The 19,374-nt window shown below is 42.9% G+C and overlaps 1 protein-coding gene across 16 annotated transcripts in view; it reads right to left on the bottom strand.

Moving 5' to 3' along the window:
- Window positions 1–19,374, bottom strand: part of arvcfb (ARVCF delta catenin family member b) — a 262,549-nt gene that overhangs the window by 9,576 nt on the left and 233,599 nt on the right. For 9 of the 16 annotated variants that reach the window (XM_078170903.1, XM_033618562.2, XM_033618556.2 and 6 more), the window contains 6 exons: window positions 5,886–6,013; window positions 4,096–4,246; window positions 3,626–3,818; window positions 2,332–2,443; window positions 1,984–2,071; window positions 638–691 (listed from right to left, as the gene is read on the bottom strand). In XM_078170903.1, the coding sequence (XP_078027029.1) occupies window positions 638–691; window positions 1,984–2,071; window positions 2,332–2,443; window positions 3,626–3,818; window positions 4,096–4,246; window positions 5,886–6,013 (726 nt within the window). The remainder of the gene's footprint in view (window positions 1–637; window positions 692–1,983; window positions 2,072–2,331; window positions 2,444–3,625; window positions 3,819–4,095; window positions 4,247–5,885; window positions 6,014–19,374) is intronic. The other 7 variants (XM_078170905.1, XM_078170906.1, XM_078170901.1 and 4 more) reach the window with 1 other exon arrangement.

The raw sequence follows: 19,374 nt of genomic DNA on the forward strand, positions 1-19,374 counted from the left end.
CCTACTTTGTAGAAAGAGTATTTTTAGCCCTACTTCAACTTTCAGCACAATTCCTAGGAGGGATTCTTAGATGCTTAATAAATATGGGATGAGAGGCTTGTAGCAAAACCAGCATGATATACTCTAAGACAGTGTGTTTGGGTAAAAGGGTGAAAAAAGCCCCAAGTACCTCTTAAAAGTTACTTCTTCACTGTGAAAATTCTTATTCTATCTATCACCTCCAAGAGTCAAAACATTCGTAAGAGGTAAGAAAATTCTGAACAATAGCAGGATTTACTTTGAAGGAAGCACCGCGGAGGAGCTCTGCCCTATGAGATATTAAGAGTGTTTTTCATTTAAGTGGAGAACCACCCACATCTTTTGGTGTCGAGCTCCTAATGAAGGCCCAGCTTTGTACAAACATCTTGTCAAGAGAGGGGTCTTGCACACGGCATCAAAGAGCGTCATGTCTGAAGTCATCATACCGAGATCACAGTGTTCGGCGGTTTGAATTTTCAGATTAAAAATAACATCTTGGCAACAGCAAAAGAACTAGTTGAAGAGATTTTGAATCAAAGACACTGTTGGACACTGGAGAGAGATTAGAGGAGAGCTAGCTCTTCTTTGGCTAAGGACGATCATGCAGTCTGGCTCTTACCTGGACCCAGCTCATCCATAGGTATCATATCACCACTGCCACATTTCCTGGTGCCTGAAAAGCATTCATATGCCATTTGTACAAAAGCAGCGCAAACACAAACTGAGTCATTGAGCCAAAACGCTGCTGCTTTTCAGGGTAATGGGTCTCGGCCAGTGATTGAATAATGCAAACTGAGAGTGGGCTGGCATGAGCGCCGCGCTTCATGCGCATGTATGGATGCAAAAAAAAAAAAGAAAAAGGAAGGGGGGCACAAGGCCAAAAATCAGGACATTAAACTGCTCCTATGCTATTGACTCCTCTGTCAAAGAGATGTTTGTTGTTGGGCCAATGTACTGCAAAAGTCCCCCACCCTCCCCCACATATACTGCTGCTGTTATAGAAAACCTCTATCCTGGTCCTTTCATTGTGGATACAGCTATACACACTTACATAAGGGTGGGGAAGTTTTATTATCTCCAACCCTATTACGTCAATCTAAAACCCATGGCAAAAATACAGAAAGAGTTCAGCATCTAAAATAAGGACATTTTTTTCATATTCCCTAACTAACTTTTTAAAGGTTGAAGGTTTTGGTTCAACAGCAGCAGTATGCTGTTCAAAGCTCCAGCTCCCATTTTAAGTGCTTCATTTTTGACCCCTATGAACGGTTTTATTGCAACATGTAACACACCACAGCTTCACCACACAGAAGATGAGAGTAGTGATGTGGCAGGCACAGTGCTTCAATATAGCCATGAGAAAAATAAAGACGTGGTCAGCATAGTGAACACAATCACACGCTGTTTTCAAGTTACTGTTAGTGTTTTGTTTAGACCCGTTTTGAGGACTATATGGGTGGGATACTCCATGTAAAGACCAAAACATATAGTTTGTGTACTTTAAGCCCTGACGTATCCTTCTTACAGGATAAATCTGGTGATATTCTATATTTTTCTTGTCAATTATCTTACTGTCTATAAATCTCATGAAAAGCATGACTGATACTGTCCCCCAAAATACAATATTCAATTAATTTTGAGTACCATTTGCTAAATACTACAGTACCCAGCTGTTTTAGAACATTCTTAAGTATTTTTTAAACAATGTTCATGGCCTGTTTTTAAAGATTTACATATTTAAGAGGAACCAATGGGCTCAAAGCTGAGAGCCACACACAGGGTAGAGAAACTGAAAAGTACTGGCAGTGATACTAAAACAGTTTTGGTGATTTCATAGGACTGAGGGACATTTAATTGTCATTTTGCTGAGGAACCTTGAAATATATTCTCTGGTTTATCCCACCCACTTGATCCTCTAAGCAGGCGAAAACAGCAGTGATCACAAACACATGGACTTTAACTGACCTTGGTTCTTCTCCATCAGGGGCAGGGTGGTGTCGTCATAGCCTGGCTTGCCGTTCTTTGTTGCTTTAGGGGTGGCTGTCACCGTGGGCTGAGAGAAGAAGAAGGCAGGTTCATACACATGCTGTATTTAAGCATTTTTGTCACTGGAGGTTTATCTTTAACTATTTTACACAGTGTGGAATGCAAATACTTCACGGGACACTTCATTAATGGCAAAGTAGTTATTCCCAAAACTGAGTGTCTTTAAATGTGTAAATAATATTCTTTAATAACCTGATGTTACAATAACAGCAATTAGGCTCTAGAATGTGTGTGAAGGATAACTCCCATGTGATTACACTTCTGTACCTGGAAATGGCTTTTGTTCCAGCCGTCCTTGGTCAAAGCGTTCCTCAGCTCCTTATAACTCCAGACCGTCTGCAGCACGTGGGATGCCGCCTTGGTTTCGCGAGCTGATTGGCTGGAGGCCAAGGAACAAAGAAGAAATGAAGAAATAATACAGCCATACAGCCATTAAAGGCAGAACCCCCCCGCAAACAGTGACGGCTAGGTATACTAGCGCACAAATCAATCTCTTTATTCAAAGACGTCGAGTCCCCTGAGCAGCTCCAGGGTCTAGTTTTTAATTCATAGCCAGATGAGTGCACATTTCCTTTCATTAGCTACCTCAGAGCCACCAGTATTAATTACATGTTGGTGGGGGCTTCACTTCAAAGAAAACTAATCTCATGTGGGTGAGAGGAAATGCAGCTATTTGGTCTGTGAGTTAACTATGTTTATTCATGCTAGTTGGAGTGATGCTCCGTATGATCAATACTTCACCATACAAGGACGAGCCTTTGAAAAGTGCTCTTGATCTGAAATTAAAAGCATGGTGCACACACTTCAGTTTGGAATGGTGGCAATATTTAAGAAACCTCTTCATAATGTTCACCTTAATATCGGTTTAACTGTCAATATCTGATAGTTTTCATTCACCAGGGAATAGAGGAACTACTACACCTTTACTTGTAGAAGCAGCAGCAGCTTCAGAGGCACCCCCCTCTAACAATGCCCTCCACTTCTGAAAGCCTCTTAATTAATGTGTGGTTGGTAGTGGTGTGTGGGCTACGGCTTGTTAGTGTATAGTATTGTGGTAGCCAAGCTCGGGCCATTAGAGACACATTACATTATCTTCCATGAATACTAATACAAAGGGCTCATGATGCAAATGCATTCAAGGTCACGCTGTAATTATTACATGTATAATGGTATACATAGGATGTCCACACTTCTGGCATGGTTTACATGAATATGAACATACAGTTGGTGTTTGGTTCACTGCCTGCAATACAAACTGTTTGACCTATGGCATATAAAAACACTAGAAAAAAGCAATCACCCAAGATTTACTGGACACATTGCGGATTTGGGTAAACTAAGCATTCATTAGGCAGCTTTTTTGTGATTAAAGATAAAACAGTTCTGCCAGTGTTGCATGTATAATCGTGCACATGCCACTTGGGGCTGCCCATGTGTAAAAAGTAGCCCAATTAATACACAAAATCATCAATAACACCAATTAATCCAAATAAGCCTGGTAGTTTAGATGCACTCACATGCTGTAAAGCGACATTAATATGTGATGTACTTTAAGTGTTACCTGGTCCTGTTGATGGCGACCAGTTTCTCAATGGCCTGGGCCTGGACGAGCGAGCGGGCATTTTCAGAGCTGTCAGTGACAATTTCATGGATGGTGTTGAGGATGGCGACAACAGTGTCCTCCTCCAGGTTTTTGGCTGGCCGCTGCTGACCGCTGGGCAGGTTGCTCACCAAGTCCCGCATGGCATAACTTCCTGTAAGGTGAAGTCAGGTAATCAGGTAACAGTGCTGACAATAATTTTTAATTGGAATGTAATCAAATTTAACCTGAAGAGCTAATTATATGAGATATTTTATGACAATGCCTTAACATGTCATGTGGTACAGCACTGAGTCCTCTGGGGAATGTGTGTGACCTTTGTCACCTTTGCCGTAAAAAAAGTCATGACAATTTTATACTTGATGTTCACAATACAGACATCCATTATATAGCCATTTATGCATAGACATTTTTTTGCTAATGGACTGTACCGATCAGGTCCTTGTTGCGGCGGTCGATGGACAGATTGCGCAGGGCGATGGCCACAGCTCGGACCACCTTGTCGGAGTCGGAGCGCAGCAGCTCCACCAGGATGGGAAGACCTTTCTCCTTACGCACCGTGGCTCGGATGTAGTTGGACCACTGGAGGGGGCAAACAGAGGGTACAGCGTGACTGCTTTTTATAATTTCACCTTTAACCACATCGGTAGGCTGAGTGAGCACATGCTGTCAGCAGCGTCCTGTTTGACATTCATGCAGACCTACAGATTCTCACCTGGGAGCTGCCCAGCATGACCACACATCTTTTCATTTGACCACAAGGGAAAGCTCCACTAGAGTAGTTCAGGTCACCTCCATAAGGAACACTCCTGATATATACGCTTTCATGCTCACACACACACACACACACACACACACACACACAACTGATACATGCACACACACCCAATCATTCATTCACTCTGTACAAGACAGCTCAGCGCAGCTCCTTGCGCCTGACTAATTCACAGCATTTCACAGTGGGGCTCTGAATGGACATGTGATATAATTTGTCTTAATTTAAACATCAGTAGATTTTACTTCTCTTTTTTTGTTACATGAAACATTAAGTTTGACATAAAAGGGTTTATCTTCTAAGCGCTGGTACCCCAAGAGATGTAATTAAGCAGAGGACAGGCACAGCTGCACCACCAGGTGGCAGTAGTAAGCCTTAAGAAACAGATCAACACGGTGCTACAGAACTGAGCAGTGGCAAAAAATGAGGAGGATTTAAAGAAGAAGCTCTGATATCCTCCCAGGAAGCAGGGACATGCTTTGTCCAGATGTGACAGTGTGATGGGTTAGCGGCTCCACAGGTTCCTGAGCCTTGCCAGGCATTCTGATCAGCACCAGCAGGGAAAAAAAACACGCCAAAGGAAACAACGATTCCTCTTCAAAATGCTCACCTGAGCTGAAAATCACTACTGCTGAATTATTAACACGAAATGTGAGACCCAGGGGCTGAATCTAAGAAAAAAAAAAACCATCAAGAGTCGGGGTGTTTTTTCTACTCTAGGTATAAAGGATTGGAGCCGCTGATGAATTCAGAGGACCGACGGATATGTTTACAGTCTGACGCACGGGTGTTAAGAGAAGCGCTGCTGTGGACTGAATGCAACCAGCCTGCTAAAAAACATAAGTGACCGCTCTTGCCCGAGGTGTTGCTCATAAAATGGCATTCGACAACTAGCCTTCCCTGTTGATAATTTACTGCTGCCTGCAAGCCAGGCAGCCTCTAAGCAGCTCCACAGCCGCTCTAATTGGAATAAATGTCTGATCCTGGCTCTGGAGGATCTCACATCATCCATCATCAGAGGCAAACATCTAACAGAGATGAAACTTTGGTGTACATCAGTTATCTAACCCTTATCTAGTCATGTAATCCCACCTAAGTGGATGGTTGTGACCAAAAAAGGGAACATCAATGAAAGGACTGTGCTGGAGCTACCTGCTGCCTGGTTCGATCGTGTCTCGGTCTTGAGATTTATTTAAGCTTATACAGTGGCAATAAATGTTGCAAAGACAGTGTATCTACAACTTGTTAGTGGCTCTAAGCACCTCTGTTTCCTTTTAAGCCCATCAGACTCTGTATTTTTGCTCCAATCATAATCACAGATTTCTGCTACTGAAAGGTCAGTGATGAGGACAGACGTTGCAAGAAAGCAATGTACGAGAAAAGAAATCTAAAAGTCAGACAGGACATAGTGTCTATGTGTTGCACCCTCCCCAACCCTGGACTCACAGTCCACTGTCCAGCGCTGAGATTTTGCAGAGCCCCGGCAGCAGCCTCCAGGGTGTTGTAGTTCTGGCTCTCCGTCAGCAGAGATAGGTAGAGCCTCACCACTTCCGGCTGATACAGCAGCTCAAAGCCTGCAGGGAAATACAGAGGGGAAAAAAACTGGTTAGACTCCCTGGCAAGACAGACTGGCCAATTAGGCTGTATGAAGGTACCGGCGGTACAGTGCTGAGGTTTATCTCGGACCATAGGGAGAGTTCTTTGGCAAGGGGAGACAGGGCAGAAGCCTGGGCTTACCAGAATGGACAATGCCTCTGGTAACAGCAGAGCAACCTTGACAAATGCCACAAAATTTGGGATGGAAATTAAAGTCTGTCCACTTGGTTTCACAATAGGCTGCAAGTGCTGAAGCAGTGCCTCGTATCTTTCCAAAAGCATTATAATTGAAAACACTTCAGTGTTATAAATGAGGAGTACACAACAAGGAGAAAATATTGACCCGACCAAACCCAGAGTATTTGAGAGGGAGGTTTATCTCACTAGCACATAACACATTCCACCACAGTCAATCATTAGGCCTCCCTCTGATGGAAACGTAATTACATTATCAGCTATTAGACAGAGCAGGCACAGGGAGAGACAGAGGCGTTGAATCACATCAAATCTAATTTATTCATACGGGGTTTTTCTTATTTTGCACAAACAGATTTGTCGCTAAGTGCTTTACAAGGTATCAAGAAGACGCGAGACGATTCATTTAAAAGGTAGGGATCTGAGACCGAGGATGTTTCTTCTGTCAAGGTCATGTCGAGCTGTTCACATCTCTGGAGGGAGTCATACATTTTTTATGGCGAATACATCACACCACAGGAAGGGGAGGCATCTCGTCACATTTTAATGGCTTGAGCAAAACAATTCTTTACTAGTTTGATCATCCTAAAGGCACATTTTAACAACTCGGTGCATGTTCTTTATTTTAAAGAGATTATAAACGTATACTTCACCCACAAAAAGATAATTTGTATATCAGTTACTTGCCCCATGTTACATTGAATTTGAGAAGAAAACTTTGCTTTTCTCGCATGTCTCCACAGTGAACGAAGAATCCAGAAACCGAGAAAATTCTTGATGAGTTGAAGTCATAGGGGGCCATGTTTAACAGCAGCAAAACTATATCAAAACATCTTTTACAAACTCTCATACAACTTGTGCACTTGCAAAAGCTTTACAATTTAAAACACTTCTGAATCTGAGTAATGCACTTGGGAAAGCGCGTGTGTTTGAACTCTGCTCGTGCATTTCATTGAGTTCAAATGCACGTGCGCTACTTGTCCATGCGTGAGACTGTGCATTCGGAAGTGTTTTAAATAGTAAGGCTTCAGCGAAAATGCATGTGTTTGGGAAGCACTGAGCATACAACTGGATAATTGAGACATGGATTATACTGCATGAGTCTATAAACAGATGTTTTGATATAATTTTGCTGTTGTTAAATGCGGACCCCTTCTGCTCCAATTCATTAAGAATTTTCTCAGTGTTTGGATTCTTTGTTTACCATGGAGGCATGTGAGAAAAAACAAAGTCTTCCTCACAAGTTCAATGCAACATGAGGGGAGTAATTGGTATAGAAATTATTATTTTGTGGATGAAGTGCTCCTTTAAGACGTAGTCATGTCAACGAATCTCAAGATGTGTTGCTTCCATATGGAAGAACACAACATCTTAATCAATGACCAAAGTGCAAAGTGAATGTCTTTGGAGTAAGAAATCAAAACAAAGCCAGAAGTACGGCCATGGTGCTTCAACAGAGGGCACAATCTGCTATTACTCTGTAAGGCTTTAACAGATTTCAGCACTGTGAATCACAAGTTAGCTGATGCTTTGAAACTGGTGGCTAAAATCTCCTTTTACAGAAAGACCATTTCACGAGCAGCTTCCTTCCTATCCTCTACAATAGCACACAAGCAATTTCAAATCCTTCTTCTATCGCTCTAGGCTCAAATTAAAGGAAGTATAAGCCACTGTTTCTTCCCATGCGCTCAGAGGGCAGAATTTCCAAGGTTCTATTTGAAAACCCCTGTATTATGTGGGTAGGGATATATTGTAACCCTATTTGATTGATGCACAAGGGCTGACAAGGCCCTTGGAGCATTTTTTGAGATCTTTTTGTAATGTGAGTGTGACTTGTGTCCAAGTATAAAAGCATGAATCAAAATCCTTAAGAGGGCATCTTAAGGTAATGTCTCCTTTTTTTATTGACATTTTTTTTTTCAACAGAAGAAAAAGAAAACAGTGAAAAAGGGAATAGTGTCATTTGTGTGCTTGAGAGGTACAACAGAAACACACAAACTGACATTTGTGTCTCTAAATCCACATCTCACACCCGTAATTTGCAGAGAGCGGAAGCTTGGTCGCGCTCTGGGATTGCCAGATTCAGACACAGCTACATAGTTGTTAACACTCAAAAAGGCAGGGTTTTCATCCCTGCGGCATTTCCCCACCCCAACATCATGCCAAGCCTGCTCCAGAATGTGTGTGGGAGGAACTGCCAGGTCGGGAGGATGTTACTGTTAGGTGCTGCTTGATAAATCACAAACTTCTTTTCAAAGCAGCAGAAGCAGGAGCCGTCATGCGCAAGACCCCTGGTTGTAACCAGGTGCTAAAACATGAATCACATCAATAGGTTTTCTCGGAGGGGCGACGCAAGAGGGGAGAGTCTGCAAACCAGACACTCAGCAACATTCTGCATGCTCCTCATATTTCTGGGCCTACTGGGTGCACACTCAGCAAACTGGAGACCATCTTGCAGGCAGTCTTGTTGACAGACACTTCATCTCCAAGGCACATTCTCTCTGCACAAAATGTCAGCCCATGTTGAACGTTTGTTGCCAAGTTCGCCTGCACTCCAAGGCTGTGCTTTTTATAACGGTATTTTTGTAACTTAATCTGCAAATCCATATTTCCTCCATCTTGTAATTCCTGGGGTCTTGGTCAGGCAACCAACTGAAGCGACTTATGAAATTGCCCTTTTACAAATGAAGGACTCAAGACAAAAAAAAAGACATGTACTGTTCAACAAAGGAGGGTGAGAATGGAGGGAAATTCACTGGGCCTTTAAACTAATTCCTTTATCCTAAGTGGAATTTCTCGCTGTTGAGCCAGAGAATATCTCTGCCAGAGCTTTCAGTCAGCGTCCTTAGCAGGGGTTTAATGTCAGCACCAAGAGCCTTAGGTCTTTCCTAAAAGCACTAGCCAGGTTGAGCTCTTTTGGCAATTGTATACTGCAGTGTTGTCATCAGTCATCTCCTGCTGGCCTTTTGGCCTGCGAGTTGTCAGTTTGTTAGGCAGAATTACAATTCAGAGGGGAGATGAGCTGTCAGTGTGACGTGACCTTGGTGTTACTCAGGGCAACCCACAGCCCCATATTCTGTGACAGGCTGCAAACATGATGAGATTATTTAAATACGGATATATCCAGTGGTGGAATGTGGAGTGCATGCAAGCACAGAGCAATGAGTATACTGATGTTTTCAAACATCAGTGTCACATACATCTAGTTATAGTCACATATACATGGGACAGGCTCAGGCACCAGTTGTAGAATACGTATTCAGAAGCTTTGTTGTGGTAGAAGCTGAATCACTACAGTGGAAAAACCCTTCATTACGGAAAAAAGTCCTGCATTAAAAATTATGTATGTTAGGAAAATGTATTTAAAGGAGCTATAATCAATATCTGTATAGCAACAATGGATCAAATGACAAGGTGGCAAGGTTGCAAATGTTAAAGGAGTAGGTTATAGTGACAAACTATTGGCTTTATAATAAAGATAAATGACATGACAGCTCCCCAAAAGTGAAGCCAAAACATATCGATCGCCCCCTGGTGGCTGGCTGCAGTATAGTTCATGAACCCTGCCCCCTCCCGGATAGTGGAGACATGAGCCAAACTAAAAACTCAAAGTACACATCAAATATTGTGAAATAAGATGGGTTTTTTTTGTCATTTTAGGTAGTTCTTATACCACCACAGTATGTTTAAGAGTTGGAGTGGCTGTGTCAGTGTCATGATAGACAGCTGTGTGCAGCAATCAGTGAGCTTGGGATTGGTTGGACAGCTGAAACTCAGTACTGCAGAGACTCTGGCTTTAATTAGATCTTATCCCACTGCTGTATGTTCAAGTGTTTGTTTTTCTGATAAGTTTGATTTTAATTAGTTATCTGATGCTATAAAAAGAGGGTGTAAAGATGTTGACCATCTTTATATGTAGTCATTGTGACAAACCTACAGGATTATCACGTGCAACCTCCTTGATAATGAACACTTTATACATAAACCATATATATTACTGTATTATACATGTTGATATTGGATTATAAATTATGTATTATTGTGCAAGCAGTCGTTTATAATTTATTTAATTGAGCTGAAGCTTATTCTCACAATTTTAAATAATGTTGTAAAGTATAACCTATAACAGTGGGTCATAATTTATGGGATGATTACATGTTTTGCATGAAAAATATGAATCTGCAAAGTATTTAATAACTAAAGTAAAAGGTGCAAGATTATATCAAAATGATAATTACATAATGTTGAAGACAATATCTTGTCAATGATACAAAAACAAAACAAAACAAAAAAAATCTATAAATGAATACATTATATTGTTACTAACGTTGCCATCTCCCTGTGCGCTGAGCCCAGCATGTCTATTCCCCCTGCTTGCTTGTTGGCGTGACAAACATCACACACAACTGTGGCACCTTACAACACTCCTGCTGAGCTCTGCTTCATAACCCTTGCTGAGGGAGACACACACACACACACACACAGCTGTGCCTCTACACACAGTCAGATACGCATGCACAAAATGCTCCGGAGATCTGAGCTCATCCCTAAATAAGGTGGGAGGGGAGGAGCAGCAGGTTACTTTTCAAAGCAGTAAATGACGGTGACAACTCCTGCAACTGAGGTGAAGCTCAATTAGTGCCTGGGTACTACAGAGAAGGGCCTTTGTGGTGCTGCAGTGCGTGAAAACTGGGTTAGAAGAGTTAAGCTGAAGTGATTGAGTGATGCTCAGTGCAGAGCTATAGTTTAATTCTGTTAAAGTAGTCTCACTATTGGCTGCAATTAAAGCCAAGGTGTAGCGGTCTGACAGGCTGGTAAATGATAATGGATTAACTGATGGCTGAGGAGGGGACACACACACACACACACACACACACACACACACTCATACATGTATGTGAACATAATGAAGACTCTCCTCTCAGACTCACACTCAGACAAACACCTCACTGACTCAATTCCCTCAGCCATCTGCCTTCCTCTAGGATAGTTGGCTGCATTCGTGCAGAACTGGATACACACCTCTGCCAACACCTCCGTGCACACACACACACACACACACACACACACCCCAAGCCCTCACCCGGACATGTCAAAAAGTGATGTTCATCGATCCAGTCTGGCTACAATGCGTACAGGGTCTCTTCCTGCTTCTACACGAGCGCTGTGCTAGCTCCATTTATTTACTGCTCCATTTCCAGCACACAGCACTTCCATCGAATCAGAGGGACATGATGGCGTATCACTTTCTACAACTCATGGGGGAGTTTTACAGTGCTGTGAAAGGACTGGAGAGAGATGGAGGAAGATAAAGAGAGTGGCAGATGGAGAAAAAAAAAGAAAACAAACTGCAGAAAATAAATAAATCCTTCCTATCTGTCAGCCTCAGACATTTTTCTGTAACAGCTTTTTGCTCTTTTGTAACCATTCTATGCTCACGGGAATATCTGAATAACACACAGCCTCTGACCTTTGCACTCCTAACTTTTGGTTAATTGGAATGCTGATGACATCCAGTACAGCTCTCACTCTCATTGTCCAGTCTCTCCAGTGGAGGCAAAGACATGGAGGACATGATAAGGAATAGAGGGGAGAAATAAATATCGAGCATATGCAGACCACAGGGTCACATTCCCCACCTCTGTAACACATGCATAAATAAATCAGGCAGTTTCAGTGAGAAAGCCTCGAGTCGTCGAGTCTCCAGTCTCAGTCCACATAGAAAACTTGTGCACATTTAACCTTGTCAGCCACCTTTTTATGTAAGAGCGTCTTTATATAAGTACATGCAGGCACAAGGGAGAGTGCTACAGTGCTAATGAAGACTTTTGCAGGGCAGAGCCACAGCGGGGCCGTGGCTAAATCAGCACATCATTAAAAGTATTATGCCACCAGTATAATAATGGTTGTGACTCTCTGGCTCATTAAAAACCAAAAGGTGAGCAGTGGAGCCACGTAAACAAAACAAGAGAAATTGGCAAGGTTCACAGAGGCACGAGAAATGCCTTCAACTCTTCTGCCTTCAGTTGTACAGAGTTTGCAAAGTCTGCTTATTTTTTTGGTCGCTGCTTGGAGGAGCACCACATGTATGGCGCTAGACAGTGTCAGTATTCCCATGCATAGTAGATAATCAAACTGGACAGGCCTTGATGCATGGAAATCATCTGTAAATGCAAGCAAATCAGCTCTTGGGAGGCTCATTGGGCCATATTATACATCTGAGTGCTTTCAATCAAGGAATGCATGCAAATAAATCAGTGGTAACATACTTGTTAAGAATGGAGGGCAGTATCCTTGGGGATGGGCACAATTGATGATTACTTTCAATTCTAAAGTGTATTCATGTATCTAAAATTATTCCTAGAGGAGGTGACATGTATTGGAATCTGAGTGTTGTCGTTCCATTTGTATTCTGGAGTTACATCTTAATGTCAGGCGTGAATGTAATCAGCCCCAGATACGAGATGCATGTTAATGCTGCGTATAAATCATAGAAAAGTGTACTTAATTGACTTTCAAATTCTCTTTCCGCTGCTCTTTCTGGTGTAATTTCTGCTGTGGCGAACCACTGTGAAAATCTGCTACTCCATGCAGGTTACACTGAAAACAAACACTCTTTTGCAAACACAATTTGACCTGTGTCTAGTTCAGTTGATTTAAAACACGCAAGTGTCTTCATCCTAAGCCGTAGGGAGAACATGATGGAGGCCCACATTCTCTTTCTCTCCACAGCCCTCCTGACAGACTTGGAGCCTGGCGGAACCAAAACAGAGTTCACTGCCAGGCTGCAAAGGTCGTTCACCCCCCGGTCACCCCTTCACACTGGCAGGGTCCAGGAGTCAAAGCGTCATTTTCTCCTCTCATACCCAGTTGGCCCCTGCTGCAGATTGGCATCTCTACGGGCGGCCCCCGGGCACCGCACATTAGCATACCCACACGGTGGTTTGGCCTTAGTTTGTTGGATGTTGACAAAGAGAAGCAGAAGGTGGCAACAGGCCCATCTCTTGGACAGCTACCCATCAGCTTTGGGCCACAAACATGTCCTGGTGTGATGGGAGGGTTTAAGAGAGTGGAGAGGGATTTGGGGAAAGAGGCCGGGTGGAAAGAGAGGGGGAGGTATTGCTGAAGGCACAAGGCGAATATGCAGCACAAACCCCTCCCTCAAACTCTGCCATTCCACAACAGGGGTCTTGCTCAAGCAGAACCAAAAATCTGGTCCATGAAAGCTCATTTCCTACCATTTAGCACAATAGGACCCTTTTCAGCAAGCTGCCTCTGCAATGACAGGGGAGTACTTCCTCTTCTCTCTGCTGATAGGCCAGCAAAGTCCTGCTGTGGGCTTTCAGTTCACAGAGGACACATCAACACCGTTAGCAAAAACATGTTGACAAACAGACACCAAACTGTCTGAAACGTCCAAGAACTTCTTTAACAAAGTCCATCGGAAATGCTCCATCAACCTCTGAACTTCAGACAGAAACATGGAGCCAGTGGGTCTCTCACTCTTGAGCCATGGTTGTATTAAGTTTTCTGTGGCTCGCTCAAGAATGTGCCTCGCAGCTATCCAGCCTCTCAGTGGATCAACAGTGGTAATGCTCTGGTTGTTTGTTTCCAATGTTCCTCCTGCTAATGTAATAGTGTTTCAGGGCCTGAGGTGAAAGTGTTAGTTTATATTAGAATCTCTGTCAGGTGGAGATATTATTTCCCTTTGGATGAAAAAACATATTGACGAGATATGTCACTTTTTCTGTTATGTGGAGTATGAAAAAGCCTTTTGGAACAATTTGCCACGATTCAACTTTCAAAGTTAATATTGCCTAATGTTTAGACAGACAGTACAAATAGCCTGTGCATGCAGCCACAAAGGTCACTTGTGGGAAATGAGTTCTCCCTCTGTTTTATGCTGTAACCAGCTGCTGCTAGCTCCATGTTTGGCACAGGTAAAAGCTGTATGTCATGGATCCAGGTGCTTTTACTTGGAACTAATAACAAAATGGACTGGAGGGTGGGGGGTTGGGGGGAGTCAATTTCTTTTTCCAAGTTGTATTTACCACTTTGTTGGGCCAGTCATGTTCACTCAAATCTGAATTAGGATATGTGTGACAGCACTTAAAAACAGCACTGTTACCAATTCTAGAGCCTGTTAAAGCCAAAGAAATAAAAGTATAGCTTCTGATACTCAACATGACCAACATAAATGTGTATCCTCCTGGTATTTTTTCACAATTAGTGCCAGCTGTCACACTGAATCAGTATGCCGTGTTCACATTATGTGAATATTGTAATTTCCAGTTTCTGACTTAAATCTGAACACTATTTGTGCCAACATACATGCCCTAGTTACAAATGGGAAACTTTTCCAAGTTGTACAAAATGCAAACATACAAGTCTCATGTTAGGCAAACTTTGCCATTCAAGGTAATTTAACACTAATTTCAAGAATAAAGAGCTATTTTGACAACGTGCAGTGTTTTTAAAGCCTCAGACAATCAACTCTGCAATCAGTAATCATTGCGTAGTGCTAGATGAATGTTCAAATTGTCTGTGTTATTTGTAACCATTAGTAGTGTCTTGTCTGCAAGTAATTTGTTGGTTTGGTGGTACTACTGTTGATATACCTAGATGTTAAGTTTGTCCATTTATAGTATTGTCAATATAGGTCTGAACAGTACAGTAAGACTGATGGGCTGTATGGAACTAGGTTCAACTTTTCACACAAGCTGTTGGAAACATGTTCTTTTCATAAAACTGGACTGTCTATGCAGTAGAAAAACGCAAATACTTGTGCTACATGACCACAGAAAACAGAATAAAATGGCTTTGGCATTTGCTCAAGAAAACAAAATGGCGGCCGGCTTGTAATAGCTAACAGTTAAATGGTAAACTAAAATAATTTTCTGAAACATTTTAGGTGCTAATAACGCAACGCAGTAACAGAACCTTGGTTTATATTTGCCTAGTTTTACAGTTTAATCGGAGTTTGAGAGAGAGAGAGAGGGGCAGCTCTCCGTCTTCATACACTTCTATACTCTTTGTTTCTGTGGTGGTGGCCATTAAGAAATGCAGATTTTTGCTAAGAGATGAGCAGGGAGATCTGGGAGCAGGTAAGATGGAGGGAAGTCTGCCATAGTTCATTTACACATACTGCTACCCACATTGTTTTGATACAAAGCTGGTTGGTATCCCTTTATGTGATTGCTGCTGTGATAACACTCCAGAGTTGTAATATCCTCTGCCAGAGTACTATAAAGCGCTGTGCCGTGTTTTGACAACTGGTAGGCCTTAACATTCATGGATCTGTTGCTCAAACTTCTTGGATTGAATTTCATGTCTCACGTGAAGCACCACGCTTCCACCAACGCAGCCCCCCGCATTGTTACAACCCCAGGCAGATTTAAGTCTGAAACCTGCTAAGACAGTTTGAATCTCCAGTATAGAATGAAACACAATGATACCCCACTCGGCAGTCTATGTGCATGTGTCAACACGTGTCAGCACGGGTCAAATACTGCTCAGCTTTGGTGATCAGGCATTGCTATCAGGGATGAAAATAATTTAACCAACACCATGAAGAAGAGAGAGAAGGAGAGAGAGAAAATAAATCTTGAGGTAGCCAATGAGGTGAAAACTTTCAAGTCATAAACATGGTCATCTTTCCCACTGCTACCTTCCATCCCAAATGATGTAAATGCAGCTTTGGAGCCTGTCTTATGCTGATGTGCGCTTCACACACTCAGCCATGAAGCTGCACGACTACTCAGCATCCGACATACTGCACACACATTGCAGATGCATGTCTGGACTGTGCTATTAAGTCTGCTGCAGATGGAGAACAGATACAGAGGAGCCTGCCGCTGTGCTGAGAACATTTATTCTCTCCACCCGTTGCTCTTTTCTGTCTTTCTTCTGTCCTTTCTTGCCTTCTCCCACCATCTCTTTCTTCTTTACTCTCAGCCTGCCTCTCTCATGACCCCCCATATCTCCACCACAAACACAAAATGCAGGAAAACAATGCCAAAATTGCTCTACCTATTGAGGTAGACAATATGTAGAGATGAAAGAGTGCACAGTGGTAGTACTAGGGTTGCTATGGAAACCCCTCTCCATCGCCACTAACAAATCTGTTCATCTGACGTTGATGTGAGACAGTTGGGCGAGCAACAGCAAAACAAGGAAAAAGGAACAAACTGCTTTGCAACCTGCAATTCATATAACAGCAACTTGCTTATTTCGGAGATGCACTTAATTCAGAGGTGATGAGTTGAAGACAGTGACTGGCAGGCCAATTTGGCAACCAAAGTAGCTTTTAATAGAGACCTTTCTCAACGTTACCTACAATTCCCATGATTCCACAGGAAATGGTCAAAATCCTAGCCCGAGGGCTGCAATTAGTGGCCAAGCCTTGTTCGTGCTCCCTGTAAGTTTATGTTTTGCAGCAACAGCTCTCTTAAACGCTCAAGTGCTTCAGAGTGGAGAGGCATGTGTATCTGCTTTTTAGAGTATTACTGTGTATGACTGTGTGTGTGTGTTTGTAGGTGTGTGTGTGTACATTTAGTAAGAGTGTAGTTTGTTTCAGCATCACCTTGAGTGCTTGCTCTCTTTACCCAGGCAAGTCACGTCCTCACCCAGACACAAACGAAACTAGAAACTCAGGCAACAGCAAGAGCCTGCCAGAGAGAAAGAGATAGAGAGGAAGGAATAGGTAGAGAGAGAAAGAGATAAAGATAAAGGGGGGGGGGGGGGGCACAGAGAAAAGCTGTGGGGGGCAGCAGACAACGTTTCCTATTTCCTGTTTGGCAGTTTTATTTGCTCACCTGAGTCTGAAAGGCTGAAAAACAAGCTTAAGTTGTCAGGGTTGTTGTGCTTTCACCATAAATTCCAGCGTACAGTCGATTTCCAACACGCTACATCTGCCTACATCTGACAGGGATTTCATGAAGAAATTGTGTATCAACAGAGGAGGAGGAGAGTGACAGAGGAGGAATAGAGTGCAGGTGACCAGGGAGCAAGGAGCAAGGAGAGAAGGAATAATACAGTGGGTAAGGAAGAGGAGGGTAAACAGTAGAGGGAGTTAAGGGGAGGGGGGCTAGAGAGGAGGAGGAAATCGTGACCAAGTGGATAAGAGCTGTGAATGCTGTATGGTGGATGGGACAGCTTTCATGGTAAATAGTCCACAGAGATGCATGGATCATGTCAGGGCAACAAGATGGTTATAAGAGGGGAAAGACAGAAAAAAAAGCCATCTACAATCTTCCAGAAGAAAAACTGAGGCACTGCAGCACAGGCTAAATGATGTACTCGACAGTTTGGGATGGGGGTTTGGAGGTTGGGTGTCCAAGCCTTCGGGAATAAGCCTAGATAATCCTGTGGACTGCTGGTGTGTGTGTGTGTGTGTGTGTGTGTGTTTGGGGGGGGTGGGGGTGGGGGTGGGGGGGGTTGGGGGGGTGGGGGGGGTTAATAGAGATCTGGCAGTGACTGGAACGAGGACTGAAGATAGAAGCCTTAGACTGAAGCACATGTGGGGTAAGGGGTGGTGGGGGTGGTGTGGAGGCTGATTGGAGCCTGGGCCTGCAGTACGGATGATGGAAAGGGACACAGCTTTAACGCACACGCACATACCCAGACTAGAGCTGCACTGAGGTCTGTTCTAAAGAGTAACTTCACCCCCAGTTCTGAGCCTGATTCCACCCACTGAATAATTTTGAAAAGTGCTAAAAAGTGGGCAAAGGGCTAAGAGGTGGGGCATGGATGTGTGAGGCAGGAGTTGATTAGAGGGTGTGAACATATTATTTGTAAAATAGAAATTTCATGACCTAGACAAGTCCCAAACGGTCAACTTTATATCACCTTTGGCCTTGCAAGGTTCAGGGCTGATTTAAAACAGTAGGTGCTGTGTTGAGACATTTTCAACCCATGGAAAACAGATTTTTTAAAATTTGGTAAGACGTGTTGATACTAACACCAGCCTTGATAAGTGTCATCACATTACAGTCATATCATTTAGTTTACAGCTCAAAACCACGTGTGTGCAATATGTCTGTAGTCAGTAGTCAACATTTGTTGCCAATAAAAAGCTAAACACAGAACATTTTCACTACCAAAACTTGATGCAGGTATTTGGCGTTAACGCAGTGTGCATGGGGATTAATAAGTGCGATAGTCTTGTTTAGGAGTTTAGGAGGTGCTGGCAGAAGTGAAACAAATGCATTAACGAGTATGTTTATCTCCAGTTAAGTATGCTTTTTGAGTAGTAACTCTTATACCTCTGTTATAATTGCAAACTGCGCCATGTGAGAAACGCAAAGCTTGTTAGGCAAAGCTACAGTAACTAAAATGGGGCGGGGTATAGCAAATGGTCAAATGACTAATAAAGTAATTGATTCAATGTTTTGCCAAATCAAATATTCCATGCCTGATGTAAAACCAGTTTTCAGCATATGTCAAATATTGCCCTCATGAGCAGTTTATCCACTTTTCTATTCTTAATTGATCAACCTGTGATTGGATGTGATAAGAGTCTGGTTTTGCTTCACAGTGGGGCTTTGTTGTGTTTCTTTACATCTCTTTGTTTTGTCTCTGGAGGTCCTCTTGCTTTGGCTGTTGTGCTTTTGTTTTGTCTCCCCGTGTATTAATTGCTCTAAAAGCTTTCATCTGGGTTCATTTGTTGTTTGTCCACCTGTGTGCCACAGCCTCTTCACAGTCACATTCCCACCCACCCACACAGGTGACACTTCTTGTGCTTAATTAGACCTTTCCTCGGGACTGTGTGGGTGACGACAGGTGACTGACATTTTCCTGACTTAACTGATGGAGCACCCGTTGGGTTAAAAAAAAAAAAAACAGGTAATGCCCATCACAGCTCCTTCCAATTCACTGACCTGTGTGGGTGTACGGGACCTTTAAGTTGCTCTGGCTGTTTTTGCTTGGGGTCATTTTGCGAGCACCAGGAGAAGATGAGTATTTTTAGAAGCACGTCTTAATGTAACCAATTGAGGAGGAAGTGGGGAGTTGAATGCTGCTGGCTACCAGCTACACGCCTCAATAAGAAAAAATATGACAAAATGTGCATGGTTCCTGATTTTGGTGTTGGCTGTATGTCATCTTTAATTCCGACCAATTATAAGAGGAAAAAACATGCTGAGCT

The sequence above is a fragment of the Epinephelus lanceolatus genome, chromosome 9, assembly GCF_041903045.1.
Source record: "Epinephelus lanceolatus isolate andai-2023 chromosome 9, ASM4190304v1, whole genome shotgun sequence".
Taxonomy (NCBI): Eukaryota; Metazoa; Chordata; class Actinopteri; order Perciformes; family Serranidae; genus Epinephelus; species Epinephelus lanceolatus.